Consider the following 14,903-nt stretch of genomic DNA (forward strand, 5'->3'; position numbering starts at 1 on the left):
TTCTGATCAACAACTCCGTCGACTACCATTCTATTGAGAGGGGTTTTTATTTCCTCTTTCTGCCCTGTGTTCACCCCTTTCAATGCATATGCATTCATTGAGGCTCAGTCGCCATTGAATGTCATCGGATTCATCGACAGACTCTGCATCGTCGCTCACGAACGCGGCTGCGGCTGCGGTCGCGTCCGTTCTGGCTTCGACCACTGCAGGCCCACCTGTCGCAGCTCCAGCAACATCGACATCGACATCGACATTGGTCGCAGGCGCAACTCCGACCGCTCAGCAGCAGGCGGCGCAGCAGCAGCTCCATCAGTACCAGCTGCAGCAACGCGAGCGGCACCAGAGCCAGCAGCAGCAGCAGCAGCAGCAGCAGCAGCAACACCAGCAGCAGCAACACCAGCAGCATCTGAGTCAGCATCAGAATCAGAGTCAGCATGGTGGTGGTGGGCATGGTCAGCAGTACCAGCAGCAGCAGCAGCAGCAGTACCAGCAGCAGCCCAGCCAGTCCACCAACAACACGACGCCAGCCGCCGCAGCCGCCCCACCACCACCATCAGCATCATCGTCGTCATCAGGGCAGCTCCAGCAGACCCAGAGTCAGCAGGCTGAGAGCGGTCATCACCAGCAGCTTGCTCCAGTGCGGGCGACGCGGCCGACAACGTCGCTTGTGGTTGCCCCGCGACAGACGCTGCCAGCCCAGCAACTTCAGCAGCAGACGCAGCAACTGCAGCAACTGCAACAGCAACAGCAACAACAACAACTCCAACAACAACAGCAGCAGCAGCAGCAGCAGCAGCAGTTCCAGCAGTTCCAGCAATACCAGCAGTTCAACCACCGCACTCAGCTCCAGCAGCAACAGCAGCAACAACAGCAACAGCAACAACAGCAACAGACTGGCGGCGGCGGTGGAGTCGCGAGTCAGGCAGACCAGCAGCAGGCCTACCAAGCACAAGCTCAAGCTCAAGCTCAAGCACAGCAGAGGCGAGGGCGACCGACCACCCAGCTGCTCATCACGCAGGCGACGTTGCATCAGCAGCAGCAGTTTGCCAAACCGACTGGCCCGGCGAGCGCATCGGCGGTCCCCGACAACGCGACCAGCAGAGGCAGCAGCAACGCCAATGCAGCTGCAGCCGTCGCTCAACGCCAGCAGCCTCACACGACCCAGCCGCAGCTGCAGCAACATCATCACCAGCAACAGCAACAGCAACAGCAACAACAACAACAACTTCAGCAGCAAACGTCGGCTCAGCAGCTGAATCATCCATACCAACAACCACAGCTGCAACAACCTCCTCAAGCCAATCTGCTCCAGGCTCAACTCCAAGCAGAGCACTACCAGCAAACGCGAGCCGCTCAAGCACACTCCCAAGTTCATGCCCAAGGTCAAGGTCAGCTTCAGGCTCAAGGTCAGCTTCAGGCTCAAGGTCAGATTCACGCCCAAGGTCAAATTCAGGGGCACACAACGCTCCAGCATGGACAACGCGCTGGTGCGCCGCCAACACCGTCTGCAGGAGGTCCTCCGTCAGCAATGAGTGCGCAAGTACTGCTCCAACAGCAGCTTGAACTGCAGGCTCTGCAGCAACTGCAAATGCAACTCTCGACGCCGTCCGGACACCCGCCTCCGACGGGGCCAGGCGGTCTGCCACTGCTCACGACACCGAGCAGCACCGAGCAACCTCTGCAGCTGCGCTTCACGTACGTGCCACGACCCATTCATCCTGCTTTCGTCAGCTCCTTGCAGCAAGGCCTTGGCGCAATCTCCCCAGGCATCACCCGCGCTGCAAAGCTCCGACGCGCCACGATCGCTCCAGATGCAGCAAATCCTGCCACCCCGCTCCCCGCTGCTTCGAGCAACGGTGTTGTTAATGTCCAATCTGTAGCTGGCCGAGCAGCAGTCTCGGCGCCGTTCACCCCAGGGCTCGCCGTCCCTGGCACGCCCGTTCGCGGACTGTCTCCTGCCAGCGCCGGGCGCAATGCTGGCTCGCAGCCACCGTTGCAGCAAGCACAGCAGCAACAGACCTCCCAGGCGCAGCAACAGCAGCAACAATCCCAATCGCAGTCTCAATCCCAGACCAATCCCTCATCCCAGGCCTTTTCCGAGAACGCCGCAACAGGGTCTGTGGCTGTCGAAAAGTACTTTTCGCCCGACCCGGACGATGTTCCTGGGCTGCAGCAAAACGGCACAGACTTGTCTGGGCTGCTTCTCGATTTGCACTTTTGCGAGCCTCGCCATCGCAACAATGGCCTGCCCGATGGTGCCATCCGGCTCCCGGCTGCGTGGCGGACTCGCGACCGTATGAAGACAGTGTGTGTCGCGCTAGTGCTTTGCTTGAACATTGGTGTCGATCCCCCGGACATTGTCAAGACGTCTCCGTGCGCACGTCTCGAATGCTGGATGGGTGAGTTCCGAAAGAAGGTTGTGTTTTTGTTTGCTTGTGTTTTTTTTTTGTTTGTTTGTTTTTTTTCGCTTGTGTTTGTGGTGGATTGAGTGGTTCTACTCATTCCCTTTGTTTGTTTTTTTTTCTTGGCTTGGATGACTCACTCACACGGATCCCATCCTGCTTCCCCCTTTATGTTTTGTCCCCCTACCCGCAGATCCGTTCTCCGTCCCGCCGCAGCGCGCCCTCGAACAAATTGGTCTGCGGCTGGAGCAGCAGTACTCGCGTTGGCAAAACAAGGCGCGCTACAAGCCCTCACTCGACCCCACCGTGGACGATATCAAGCGCCTGTGCACCAGTCTGCGTAGAAATGCCAAGGACGACCGCGTGCTGTTTCACTTCAACGGCCACGGCGTCCCGCGACCCACTCCCAACGGCGAGCTGTGGGTGTTCAACAAAAACTACACGCAGTACATTCCACTGTCCCTCCACGAGCTTCAAAACTGGGTCGGCAGTCCTTCCATTTTCGTGTACGACTGCTCGTCTGCCGGCTTGATTGTTGAGACGTTCAACCAGTTTGTCAGTCAACGCGAGAGCCAAATCGAGCGCGCTGCCGCGCAACCCACCGAAGGCGCTCCTGCCATCACCCCCTTGCGAGATTGCATCCAACTGGCGGCTTGCGGTCCGACAGAAACGCTCCCAATGAACCCAGATTTGCCCGCAGACCTCTTCACCTCGTGCTTGACCACGCCAATGCAGGTAGCCCTGCGCTGGTTTTTCCAAAAAAGCAGGCGTCTGGTGCAAGGTGTCACGCTCGAAATGATTGATGAAATTCCCGGCAAGCTGACAGATCGTCGCTCCCCTCTGGGCGAATTGAACTGGATTTTCACGACCGTCACCGACACCATTGCCTGGAACACGCTTCCTTGCGATGTCTTCCAACGACTCTTCCGTCAGGATTTGCTCGTTGCCAGCTTGTTCCGCAACTTTATTCTCGCCGAGCGCATCATGAAGTCTGTCAGCTGCAATCCCGTTTCCTCCCCTCGCCTGCCCTCCACCCATCAGCATCCAATGTGGTAACGTTTGCTTATTCTGTCTTGCATTTCGTTGCTTTTTCCTTGGAGACATTTTTTTGCACCCAACACACTTTGTCTGTCAATTTTGGACAGGGCGGCCTGGGATCTTGCGGTCGATATTTGCGTCTCACAGCTTCCCAAGATTCGCGCCGGCACTGCCGAGTATCAGGTATGGTAGCTTTTTTGCTCCTCGACTGGAATCCTTGCTATGGAGTTTTTTTTGCACTCACTCCTCTTGCATTTCAGCACTCGCCTTTCTTTGCCGAGCAACTGACAGCCTTCGAAGTCTGGCTCGACATGGGCTCCGAGTCTCGAAAGCCTCCAGAACAACTTCCTGTTGTTTTGCAGGTGCTGCTGAGTCAGCTGCATCGACTGCGTGCGTTGGAGCTTCTGGGTCGTTTCATTGATCTGGGACCGTGGGCGGTCAATATGGTACAGCATCTCACATTACTGTTTTACGCTTTTATTGAAGCGCACCGCTAACCATGATCCTTTTCTTTTCGGATTTAGGCGCTCTCTGTAGGCATCTTCCCGTATTTGCTCAAACTCATCTTGTCGCCGTCCGTGGAGCTTCACGCAGTCCTCGTGTTCATTTGGGCCAAGGTTCTTGCCGTTGATCGCGTACGAAACTCAGACCTCTGCTTGTTTTAGGCGGGAGATTTGTTTTTGTTTAGGTTCTCACTTCCATCTTGCCATTTTGCTGATTTTTAACTGCAGTCTTGTCAAGCCGACCTGCTTAAGGACGACAACCACCGCTTTTTTGTCAACCTGCTCGCCGATCCTACATGCCCCTCGGAACAGCGATCAATGGCTGCGTTTGTCTTGTCGGTGATTTGCGACAACTTCCGCGTGGGCCAGGAGGCCTGCATGAACAGCGCCGTGCTGCCCCTCTGTCTCGACCAGCTGGACGAGCCTGATCCGCTTTTGCGCCAGTGGGCTTGCTTGTGCATTGGCAAGGCGTGGCAAAACTTTGATCCTGCACGCTGGTATGGTGTTCGCGACAACGCGACGGCCAAGATTTGCAACCTGCTGCACGACTCTGTGGTGGAAGTCCGCGCCGCGGCCGTGTTTGCTCTCGGCACGTTCTTTTGCACTGTCGACCGCACGGATCAAGTCATCAACATTGAGCATTCGATCGCGCGCGCCTTGCTCGGCATTTGCGGTGACGCCAGTCCGCTGGTTCGCAAGGAAATTGTGATTGCGTTCTCCAAGCTGGTCTTGCAGTTTGAGTCCAAGTTCCGCGCTGCTGCTCTCGAGCACCTGGACGAGGACAGGTCACGCATGGCCGACATGGCATTCAGCAGCAGCGCCAGCCCTGACAACTCGTACGACGATCACAACAGCGGTGGTCGCACGGGCAAGATGACGCCGCGACCCACCTCCATGCTGCATGGCTCTGCGTGGATTTATCCCAACGTATGGACTGCCTTGCTCAACTTGAGCTTTGATCCTTACTTTGATGTTGCGACCTTGGCCCAATTTGTCGTTGACTCGATCAACATTCAGCTGGTCGTTCCCGCTCCCGAGCTCACGCGGCTCCCTTCCACGCCTGCATCAGCAAACAAGCGTCACCACGCACTTGCCGGGACGTTGAATGCAGCTCCATCTCCGTTGGCGGCGGCGGCATCGTCATCGAGCGGGTATGCTGCGCCGGCAAACACCTCGTCGCCGCTTGTCCGCAGCTCAAGCAGCAACCGCCTAGGAGGAGGCATTCCTTCCGCCACTGTTACCAGCCTTCCTCCGCCACAGCAAGGCCAGCCGCAGACCCCGACACTGCAGCGCGTTGCCCCTGGCTCTGCTCAACGTGGCCAAGGCGTGTTTGCCAGCAACCCTGCCGCTCCAGCTACTGGCGCAAATGCCAATGCTGCTGGAGCGACGTACGCGGGCGGTTCGACAATGGCACCCAATGCAGCGCCAATGCAGATGGCCTTCCAGCGCCAAACCAGCCAGGCGAGCCAAACGAGCCAGGTCAGCCAGGCCAGCATGGCCAGCCAGGCCAGTCAGCAGTCTTCTGTCGACGCCGCCGGTCGCTCTTCCCACGTTGCTTCTGCAGCCGAAACCAATGGCATGCCGCTCGTGTCTACGTTCTTTGAGTGGTGCTACCAACGTTTCTCGGAGCCTTTCATGAAGCCGTGCCCCGAGGACGACCCGACGAGTGCGACGTTCCAAGAAAAGATCAACCAGGCTCGCAAGAATGTGCGCTACCGCTACGAAGCGCGCCGTGAGCATCTCGTCGCGGCAACGCGAAAGCTTGATGGACAGATCTTTGTGCGTGACAACGACGCAGCAACCAGCTCCCTCCTGTTCTATCCGTACGATCCGTATCTCGCGGTCGCCGACTCGCGCAACGTGGTCAGCATCTGGAACTGGGCCAAGGGCACGCGTATCAACCAGTTCCCGAACGGCAATCTTGCAACCAGTCGAATCACCAGTCTCAAAGTGATCAACGAGTCCGAGTCGCCGCTGTTGCTGGTCGGATCCGACGATGGCGCTGTTCGATTGTGGCGGAATGCACCGGAAGAGCACCACGAAGAGCTCGCCTCGGCATGGCGTCCGCTCACCGAGGTTCTGCGCTCCAACCGGGGCTCTGGCTTAATCACGGATTGGGAAAGCCGGAATGGCATTCTTTTCACCGCGGGCGATTCATCCGTGATCAAGACGTGGAACGTGGAGACCGAGCTTTGCGAGCGGGTATGTTCAGGCAATGTCAAGCAGCGGAGTGACAGGAGAAGAGAGTTTACTAACTTTTTTTTTTTTGATTTGTTTGGTTGTTTGGTTGTTTGGTTGTTTGGTTGTTTGGTTGTTTGAATTGACTTTGCTTCTAACAGGCTATGCTCACTCAGTCTGGCGTCTGCGTTACGTCCATGACGCACGACCCGTTCGATCCGGCCATTCTTTATGCTGGCTTTGCAGATGGCACCATTCGTATCTACGACACGCGCCGAGAGCACGCGTAAGGGTGGAGATGGCATTGTTGATGCGCTCCTTTTTTTTTCATTTTTGCTTCTATGCTTACCTGTTCGTGTCACCGCATTGCTTGCTTCTTCATCGCATAGGCTTGTTGAAACGCTCATGCACCATCGTGCTTGGGTTGTGAGCGTCATGCTTCAGCGCAACAATTCGCGCGAGCTTGTTTCTGGCAGGTATGATTCGACATGTGTCGTGCTTGTGTCGTGCTTTTGCATGGATGGAGCTGCGGTTGCTCACGCTCGTGTTTCAAACTCGCTCGCTTTCAGTGTTTTGGGCGACATTAAAATTTCGGACATTCGGTTTGGCGACGATCTCGTCGCGCCTGTCAAATCTCTGGATGCGCACCAGGGAACAATGACTGCTTTTGCCATGCACGACAACGCCCCTGTGCTTGCATCGTAAGTTTGAAGCACTTGCAAGTCACTTGCCGCTTTTGTGATGTTTCATTCTCACCTTCTTTTTTTTTTTCTCACCTGTGTGCGCATTTTTTTCCTCTTCCTTCTTGTAGTGGCTCGCAAAATCAATTCATCAGGATTTTCAACACTGCAGGCACCACGTTGAGTGCCGTTCGTTACCACGAAGGTTTCCTCGGACAGCGTATCGGGCCTGTCAGCTCGCTGGCGTTCCATCCGCACAAAGTCATGCTGGCTGCCGGTTCGACCGATTCGCTCGTCTCCGTCTATGCGATGGATGCACGCAGCAAGGTGTAACTCCGCTGGGCTGGTCATTGTTATTGTTGTGTGATTTGCGCTTGCACTTGATCTTCCCCTCTTTCTCCCTGTCTCTTTTGACAACCATTGATCTTTTGATACCTTTTTTTCGACGTTCTTTTTTATTCTTTTTGTGTTTGTCTTTGTGCACCGGGTGTCTGTGTGTTTGAAGCCACACTCTGCGGCGTCTGTGTATCTCCATTTCTTCAATTGTGAATGTCTCTTTCCCCCTCCCCCGTCTTGTCATAAATGACACCAGTTCCATTTACAGCCATCACTCCTTGTTTTTCCACCCATCCATTCATCCACACACACACAAATGTCCAAACGCCCTGACTTTGACCTCCGCGCGATCGTCCGCACAAACGTCTACTCGCTCGATCCCTACCGCTGTGCCCGCGACGACTACGACCAAGGTAAACCCCCCCCCCCGCGCCAACCACTGATCTGACTTGTGCTCGAATTCCCCCAACAAACTTGCGACTGAGCGTGTGGAACGGCGTGATCAGCGGGACTGTGATCGTGGTAACGGAGCGGAGCCTTTTTGTTCCTTTGATTCCAGCTCGGTGCAGTGATATCACCACCACCCTCAACATTGACCATCCTCACGATTGGAGGCACTTTGCTTGATCTGACGTCTGTGCTGTGTTTTGCGGGGAGGGGGGTTGCAGGCATCTTGCTGGACGCCAATGAGAACAGCATTGGCGCTGCTGTGGTCAAGAAAGGCGACGACGACGAGCTCACGCGGTACCCGAGCCCGTACCAAGTCGAGATGAAGCGCGACATTGCTGCATTCAGGTGGGTCAACCATCGCACATCCAGAAGGAGCCGGCTTTGTTGCATCCAAACTGGATTCGAAAACCGCTGTCAAAGACCCTGAGCAGAAATAGCGGCAGCACTGCAGACATGTGAAAAGCCTTACAACTCACTTGTGTTTCACATCCGTGATTCATGTCGAATGGTTGTTGGCGATGTGGTTGTCGATTAGGTCGATTCAGCCAGACCAAATCTTCCTGGGCGTTGGCTCGGACGAGGCGATCGACACGCTTGTCCGCATCTTCTGTGTTCCCGGTACGACGCCGATCTGCTGCTTGTCACAACATTGGCCCTTTTGTGGATGGTGCAATGTTCAAGGAAAAACAAGGCTCAATTTTTTTTTTTTTTTTTTTTTTTTTTTTTTTTTTTTTTTTTTTTGCTGCTGTGCTCCTCTTTTCTTTTTTCCATCTCGTCGACAACTTTACAGGAAAGGACGCACTGCTGATCACCCCGCCAACGTACGGCATGTACAAGGTCGTTGCCAACATGAACGATGTCAAGATCCAAAGTGTGCCGCTCACGCCCGATTTCCAGATTAACGTCGAAGAGGTAGCCGGCGCCGAGATGCTGAATTATTGCAAACACACGATTTTTGTTGTTCGACGGCACTCACCATTCCTGTTCGAAACAGACCCTCAAGGCCATCACTCCCGAGACCAAGATCGTCTTTTTGTGCTCACCCAACAACCCCACGGGCAATCTGCTGGCCACGGCTGACATTATCAAGGTTCTCGATCACCCTGCATTGCGTGGAGTGGTCGTGCTCGACGAAGCGTACGTCGACTTTACGACTCAAGGCTCGCTCGCCCACCTCCTTGCCAGCTACCCCAACCTTGTCATTATGCAGACCTTCTCCAAGTCGTTCGGTCTGGCCGGTGTCCGGTATGCACCGGTCAAAATTCATGCTGGCGGTTTTGCTGTCTTTTGATCTTTCCACTCACGTCTTATCCGTTGTCCCCCCCCCCTCCACCCCCTTCTCCCAACCACTGTTCAAAACAGTCTTGGCATGGCCTTTGCGTCTGCCGAACTCACTGCCATCATGAACAAGTTTAAGGCGCCTTACAACATCAACCAACTCACGTCGCAGGTCGGCGTCCAGGCAGTGTCACAGCAGGGCTTGGCCCAAATGCGCTCGAATGTCGCCGTCTTGCTGGAACAGCGAGCCTTGCTCGAGAAGGAATTCAAAGCCATGCCGCAAGTGGCGCACGTCTTCCCTTCGGACTCGAACTTCTTGCTTGTCCGCTTTACACCCTCCGTCGATGCCTATGCCCTGTACAAGAAGATGGCGGACAGCGGTGTTGTCGTGCGCTTCCGCGGAAACGAGATTCACTGCAAGAACTGTCTGCGCGTGACTGTTGGATCGCCCTCTGAGAACCAAGAGCTCCTTCGACAGGTTTCTGCACTCGCTGCCAGTCCCGAGATGGCTGCCAAGTAGAAGGGGAGTGGGTGTGCTATCATGTTATGTTTTGGAAGGTGATTTGTGGCCAGCGCTTCAGAAATACATCCCTTCCATTGCCAATCAAAATGTAGTGTATTTCCTTATTCACAGCAAAATAAAAACCACCATACTCATGTACCACGCAAAACCTACAACACCATACTGCTGTGGTGACTAACGCGAGCTGATTGCATCAATCTCTTCAATCACTTGATCGATGTGGGGTCGAGCCTCGTGTGAGACAACGAGCATGAACTTGACCAGATTTTGCAACGACGCCGAGTGACTGTTAAATCGGATGAAGATAGCAAGGAAAGAAGCAAGGAAAGAAGCAAGGAAAGATTTGATGTGAGAAGAACAACCAAAAAAAGGTAAACCGAATCACCAACTTTTCAACCGCATGCTTACTTGAACTGCGGCAAAAAGTTCACACGGCCAGAAATGACAGCCAAAGCAATACTGCCGCCTTGTTCGTTTGCCGCAGACTCGAACGGAGATTGCAGGTACATTAGCGAATACAGAATGCAGCCCAACGCCTGCAGGACGATGATGATACATTTTGTGAGTGAGCAAGCCAACTTTGGAGAGAAAGAAAAAAACAAGCAAACGAACATGATGACAAGAACGACCACGACCAACTCACCCAAATATCCACACGCTCGTCAATGGTCGTGTCACTGGGAACATCAAACAACTCGGGCGCACGGTACGGCATTGTGCACTTTTCAGCAGCAAGATCTTGCAGCTGGAGCGCTTCGAGACGCGAGGTGATTTTGACGCGCGCGGGTGCCATAGAGCCAAAGTCCATCAGGATTGGGGTCAGACGATCGAGCGGTGTGTCAGCCATCCCGGCGGGCACGGAGGCGGAGGCGCTGCGAGCGAACGGAGCGCCCGATTCCGCGTGGTCTGCGAGCAGCACGTTACCAGGCTTCAGGTCACGATGCGCGTACGGCATGCGGTTGTTTCGCATCGGCGGTGTGTATTGATGCAGCGCCTTGACGCCGAGGCAAATCCCACGGAAGACGGAGAGGATTTCGCGCTCGGAGAACTGCGAGCCGTGCGCCTTGACGGCTTCGATGCGATCTTGCAGCGTGCCGCGCTGTCAACAAGCATGCAAGCAACACAGGCAAAGGAGCGGTTGTTGTTTTGTTTCGAGGATATGGGATTGCCCCAAAAACGACCCCAGAGTGAGAATTTCAGAAATTGCGCAAACACAAAACAAAACAAAACAACGTTACGCTTGACGTTTCGAGAATCACCACGTACCGGATAGTACGGCAGCATGACGTATAGGTCCTTGACGTGAGAGTTTGGGTTTGTTCGCGACGGCAGAATGGCCGAGTCGACGACGCGCATCAGGTTTTCGTGGTCAAACATGCGATAGAGCTCGACTTCGCGCATGGAATCGCGCTGTTGCTCGTCGTCGTGGCAGGTCATTCGCTTGAGTGCATACAACCGCGATGTCAAGTTGTCCTCTGCCAAGTACACGACGCTAAAGCCTCTGTTCACGCATACGGGGAGTAAGTCAATGGAAATCAATACAAAAAGTGAGTTTCAACCCAAACAACCTCCAAAACCAACACCTCCTCCCCTCCAGACCCCAGCTCATAGTTTAGCAATATCGCTCGTTGTGAGTCTTCAGAAGGTGCTTTGCCTCGGCCGCCGAGTGGAGCTCCAACCCGGCGTCGACTCGGTTGCCATTTGGCCCTTTTGTTTGGGTTCTCCAGCCGCTCTCAGTTGTGCCCCCGCAGCCCCACCTCGACCGCTCGGATGCGGCTAATGTGTCCCATGGGTTGACTTTGTTGCTGGATTGGCACCGGGTCGGCGCAGAGGTGTGACTTTTTGCAGCTTCTGTGCATTGAGCTTTGCATTGGGAAGTGAGCTCAGCTCGCTGTGGTTGTTGTTTACCCTTCGCCGAGAACTTGTTTGATGGTCAAGGTGTGCTTGTTGATGACAACCGTTTCGCCACTGCCGAGGCAAAGCGACAGGACAGCGCCCATGACGAGTTGTTGTGGCTGCTTGAAACTGAGCAAACTGCTGAGAATGACTGAGCTGAGCTGAGAGTTTAGCTCAGAAGCCAAGAATGTATGGTATTGCATGGCGTGCTGTATCGAGAATTGACACACAGTGGAGCAATTGACAAGCACCACGAAGAAGGCTCGAAGGCTCGAATCGAGCTTTTGAATCACAGCCAGCTCTGTCTGTTTGTCGGTGAATGCAATGCTCAAGGGTGAACAGCAAAAATCCCATGTACAGTATGATACTGTACAGTATGACAGATTCAAGTTTTTGTTGGCGTAGTCTACTTTTTGTTGATCTGACCCAGATTCTGAGCGATGAGTTTGACGCGCAGTCGCCAATCGTTGCCGCGCGCAACCTCAAGCAAGTCCACCAAGAATTCCATCTCAGTCTCAACTGTTACTATTACTACTTCCATTGCTGCGCCTCGTGCGGCAGGTACAAGGAGACGCCCGAACAAGCTCACCGAGACCGATCAATCCGAGCAATTGGGACATTTCGCACCAGTAACCCGGTTTTCCATCCCAGTCCCGAACGACCGCTCGTTCAAGCTGTACAGCGCAATCGACTCGTGTGGATTTTCACGCATTCACCCGAACAAGTGGGTTGCGATGGCCAAGCACGCTGAAAGTCGCTCGGATTCGGGCGACTTGCCGGTCATGACACGCAAGAAGATTCGCCTCGACCGCGATGCAGATGAGCCGGAACTCGATGCGCGAGACTCACGCATGCCCGATGGCATTGACGGATACTTTCAGCGCACCTTCCACCGCGGCGACGGCGTGGCGGTGGTCGTGCGCATGTGGCAGCAATTGGGCACTGATGACGCTGGTGATCCGCTTCCAAGGGTCGAGTGCCTCTGCCATCCGCCCCTGCATAGTGCATCGGATGTTGACGTGATTGTCGGGCAGATTGCGCGAATGCTGCGCCTCGATCTCGACACGCGCCCGTTTCACAATCTCTTCCCGGCAGCGTTTCATTTGGGATTTGGCCGAGTGTTTCGGTCGCCCACGCTATTTGAGGATTTCGTCAAGACCATCACTTCGACCAACGTGGTTTGGGGTGGCACGCGCAAGATGAACGAGCGGCTGTGCGAAACGGCAGGCCAGCGCATTGAACTCCCGGCAAGTTGGAATTGGGGTGTTTTGACAACAACCGACTCGCCACTCGGTCCCGACAGTGTCATGGTTCAGGCTGATTCAGCGGCGGCAGCAGCAGCAGCAGCATCAGCAGCAGCAACAACAACAACAACAACAACAGGAGCAGCAACCACACCTGCACAATCCGACCGCAAGTCGGCCAAACGCAACGCAAAAGCGGCAAACCTCGCCGCGTCGATAGAGTACGACCCCGCAACACCCGAAGTGGTGTACTCCTTTCCCACGCCATTGGAAGTGCTCAACCTCGGTCTGGAAGGACTCAAGGAGCAGTGTAGGGTGGGCTACCGTGCCGAAAGCATTCTACAGCTGGCGGAAGCGATTGTAAACAATCCAAGCACTCTTTCGTCCATCGAGAAGCTCGTAAACTCAAATGCCGACATTGATCTGATTAAGAAACGCGTTCAGCAGTTTCGGGGCATTGGACCGTACGCATGCGCCACCATCATGACTTGTCTTGGGGTTTTTACGCACTTGCCGGTCGATACCGTTTTCGTCAAGCACTTTCGGGACTTTCATGGGTGTCGGGACAAGGATGCCAAGCTCGTTGAAGTTGCCGGCAAGCGACACTACGATTCCTTCCACCCGTTTCAGGTATGAAATCTTTTGTTGAAGTTTTTTCGTTGTTTTCGCCGCTCACTTGGTACTGCCCGTCTCTCTCTCTCTCTCTCTAGTATCTGGTGTACTGGTGCGAGGTATGGACAAGCCATCGCAAGTCAATGACGTACGAGCAAATGGTGGCATTGTCGCAGCGAGGCGTGTGATCAAGTGTTGAAGACGAACTGGTGTTTCAAAGAAGTGTTGTGTTGTCCATCAGCTGCTTTTTGACATCAACAAACAACAATACAATCCAGAATTTGAGATGATTCAAAAGACAAAAGTGGCGTGTATGAATTGACAAAAAGGCAACATGCGAGGGGCCCTGTGAGTCAACCAAAACAAAAAACCAAAGAGTTGCGCTTTTTTAGTGGCCACCCTTCTGGGCAAGGAGATAAGTGACAGCGTCCTTGGGGCCAAGGATCTTCTCGGCATCAGCGTCGGGAATGTCAACGCCAAACTCGTCCTCGAATGCCATGACAATGTCGACGGCGTCGAGGCTGTCCAAGCCGAGCGAGGCAAAGGTGGAGCTAATGGTGACCTGCCGAGCGTGAGCCAAAGAAGGAGGGCAACAACAACATCCAGTTGCAATGTACAAAGTCAGTGATGAATGGCGCACGCATGATTGATGCATGATTGATGCATGAACTGTCCGTTCGAAGCAAACGAGGCCACACACAGTGCGAGAGAACAGCACATTGATACGCTGTGTTCCTCAGATACAAGAAGGTCGTCCAGCATCCCAACCAGATCCCTTTCTGCTTTGTCGTTGCCATTGTCATTGTTCCATGGCAAGGCAAATCCAAGAGGTCAAAGTCCCCCCGTTCTAAAGGGTCACAAAGAGCGTCTTGGCTTTTTTTTTTTTTTTTGCTTTTTTTTTTTTTTTTTTGTATGGGAAGACCATTGCGATAACTTTTTTTTTTTTTTTTTTTTTGTTGGTCGCTCCCATCATCGCTGCTGTTGCTGATGTTGTGCCGCAGTCACGTTTCGCTCTTCATCACCACCACCGTCACAAGTCGCATGTTCAACTCATCCTCAACGTTGCGTCGACAACGGACTCGATAAGCGAACGAAAGAAGAAAAAAAAAAAGCGAGAGATCGCCGACTCCAGTGCACGCAGCACAGGAAGGGCGGAAAGAGATCGCCACGAAGGGGCCTCGGTCTGTGGCTGCACCTGCCAGTGTTTGTGCTGTTGTGTGGTGGTGAGCGTGGTGGTTTGGTGATGGTGAGCTGGAGCTTGACCTTGGAGGCGTCGACCTTGTCAAAGTTCTTGAGGACGTCGAGGACGCGCTTCTCGACCTCGTCCTGTGTGAGCGCATGGCCGCCAGCGCTGTACATTCGCATTGCGACGGTGGCAACGCTCTTCTGAACAGTGACTGGGGAGCTGGCAGCGATCGTCAGCCGTGGTCGCAGCGCAGCAGCAGCGGCAGCGGACGACGTGAATCCCCGCGAGGACGAGGCAACAGCAGCGCGGACGGCCAACGGAGCGAAACGGCGAGCAAACATCACTTTGTTGTAAAGGAAACAAAAAAAAAAAAAAAAAAGGACTGGGTATCAAAAGATGGAGAAAATTAGTTAGAAGACAGTAACGGCTTTGGTCGGTGGGTGTTTTCAAGCACCCTGCGGCACTTTTGAACCTCCAGTTGTACAAAACGGACTTGAATGATTCGTTTTGTGTATTTGTGTTGGGACCCGAGTCGCGTTCGTCCGCCCAACGAAGGGAACCGGTGGTTGTTCGTGAG

General features: G+C 54.3%; 5 protein-coding genes across 5 annotated transcripts; 3 read left to right on the plus strand and 2 right to left on the minus strand.

Annotated features, from left to right (window-relative positions):
• Nucleotides 1-117: 117 nt before the first annotated feature.
• Nucleotides 118-7,404, plus strand: CAOG_08026 (WD40 repeat-containing protein; the record flags this gene model as incomplete). The annotated part of the gene is made up of 10 exons (XM_004342578.2): nucleotides 118-2,399; nucleotides 2,596-3,454; nucleotides 3,548-3,623; nucleotides 3,701-3,886; nucleotides 3,965-4,075; nucleotides 4,172-6,145; nucleotides 6,283-6,407; nucleotides 6,511-6,597; nucleotides 6,691-6,822; nucleotides 6,933-7,404. Coding segments are annotated over 10 exons (6,034 nt in total), but the record flags the coding sequence as incomplete, so codon positions are not given.
• A 7-nt stretch (nucleotides 7,405-7,411) lies between these two features.
• CAOG_08027 (histidinol-phosphate aminotransferase) lies at nucleotides 7,412-9,526 on the plus strand. The gene is made up of 6 exons (XM_004342579.2): nucleotides 7,412-7,550; nucleotides 7,806-7,932; nucleotides 8,123-8,205; nucleotides 8,378-8,499; nucleotides 8,582-8,832; nucleotides 8,950-9,526. Exons 1-6 carry the CDS (start codon nucleotides 7,454-7,456, stop codon nucleotides 9,383-9,385), a joined length of 1,116 nt encoding a protein of 371 aa, XP_004342628.1. The 5' UTR covers nucleotides 7,412-7,453; the 3' UTR covers nucleotides 9,386-9,526.
• CAOG_08028 (serine/threonine protein kinase) lies at nucleotides 9,463-11,433 on the minus strand. The gene is made up of 5 exons (XM_004342580.2): nucleotides 11,297-11,433; nucleotides 10,655-10,889; nucleotides 10,032-10,487; nucleotides 9,797-9,924; nucleotides 9,463-9,674 (listed from the first exon to the last, which is right to left on the minus strand). Exons 1-5 carry the CDS (start codon nucleotides 11,386-11,388, stop codon nucleotides 9,563-9,565), a joined length of 1,023 nt encoding a protein of 340 aa, XP_004342629.1. The 5' UTR covers nucleotides 11,389-11,433; the 3' UTR covers nucleotides 9,463-9,562.
• A 268-nt stretch (nucleotides 11,434-11,701) lies between these two features.
• CAOG_08029 (hypothetical protein) lies at nucleotides 11,702-13,430 on the plus strand. The gene is made up of 2 exons (XM_004342581.2): nucleotides 11,702-13,158; nucleotides 13,239-13,430. Exons 1-2 carry the CDS (start codon nucleotides 11,725-11,727, stop codon nucleotides 13,326-13,328), a joined length of 1,524 nt encoding a protein of 507 aa, XP_004342630.1. The 5' UTR covers nucleotides 11,702-11,724; the 3' UTR covers nucleotides 13,329-13,430.
• On the minus strand, nucleotides 13,348-14,710 carry CAOG_08030 (hypothetical protein). Its single transcript, XM_004342582.2, has 2 exons — nucleotides 14,404-14,710; nucleotides 13,348-13,702 (listed from the first exon to the last, which is right to left on the minus strand). Exons 1-2 carry the CDS (start codon nucleotides 14,665-14,667, stop codon nucleotides 13,529-13,531), a joined length of 438 nt encoding a protein of 145 aa, XP_004342631.1. The 5' UTR covers nucleotides 14,668-14,710; the 3' UTR covers nucleotides 13,348-13,528.
• Nucleotides 14,711-14,903: the final 193 nt, after the last annotated feature.

Source organism: Capsaspora owczarzaki, assembly GCF_000151315.2.
Source record: "Capsaspora owczarzaki ATCC 30864 unplaced genomic scaffold supercont2.17, whole genome shotgun sequence".
Taxonomy (NCBI): domain Eukaryota; class Filasterea; order Ministeriida; family Capsasporidae; genus Capsaspora; species Capsaspora owczarzaki.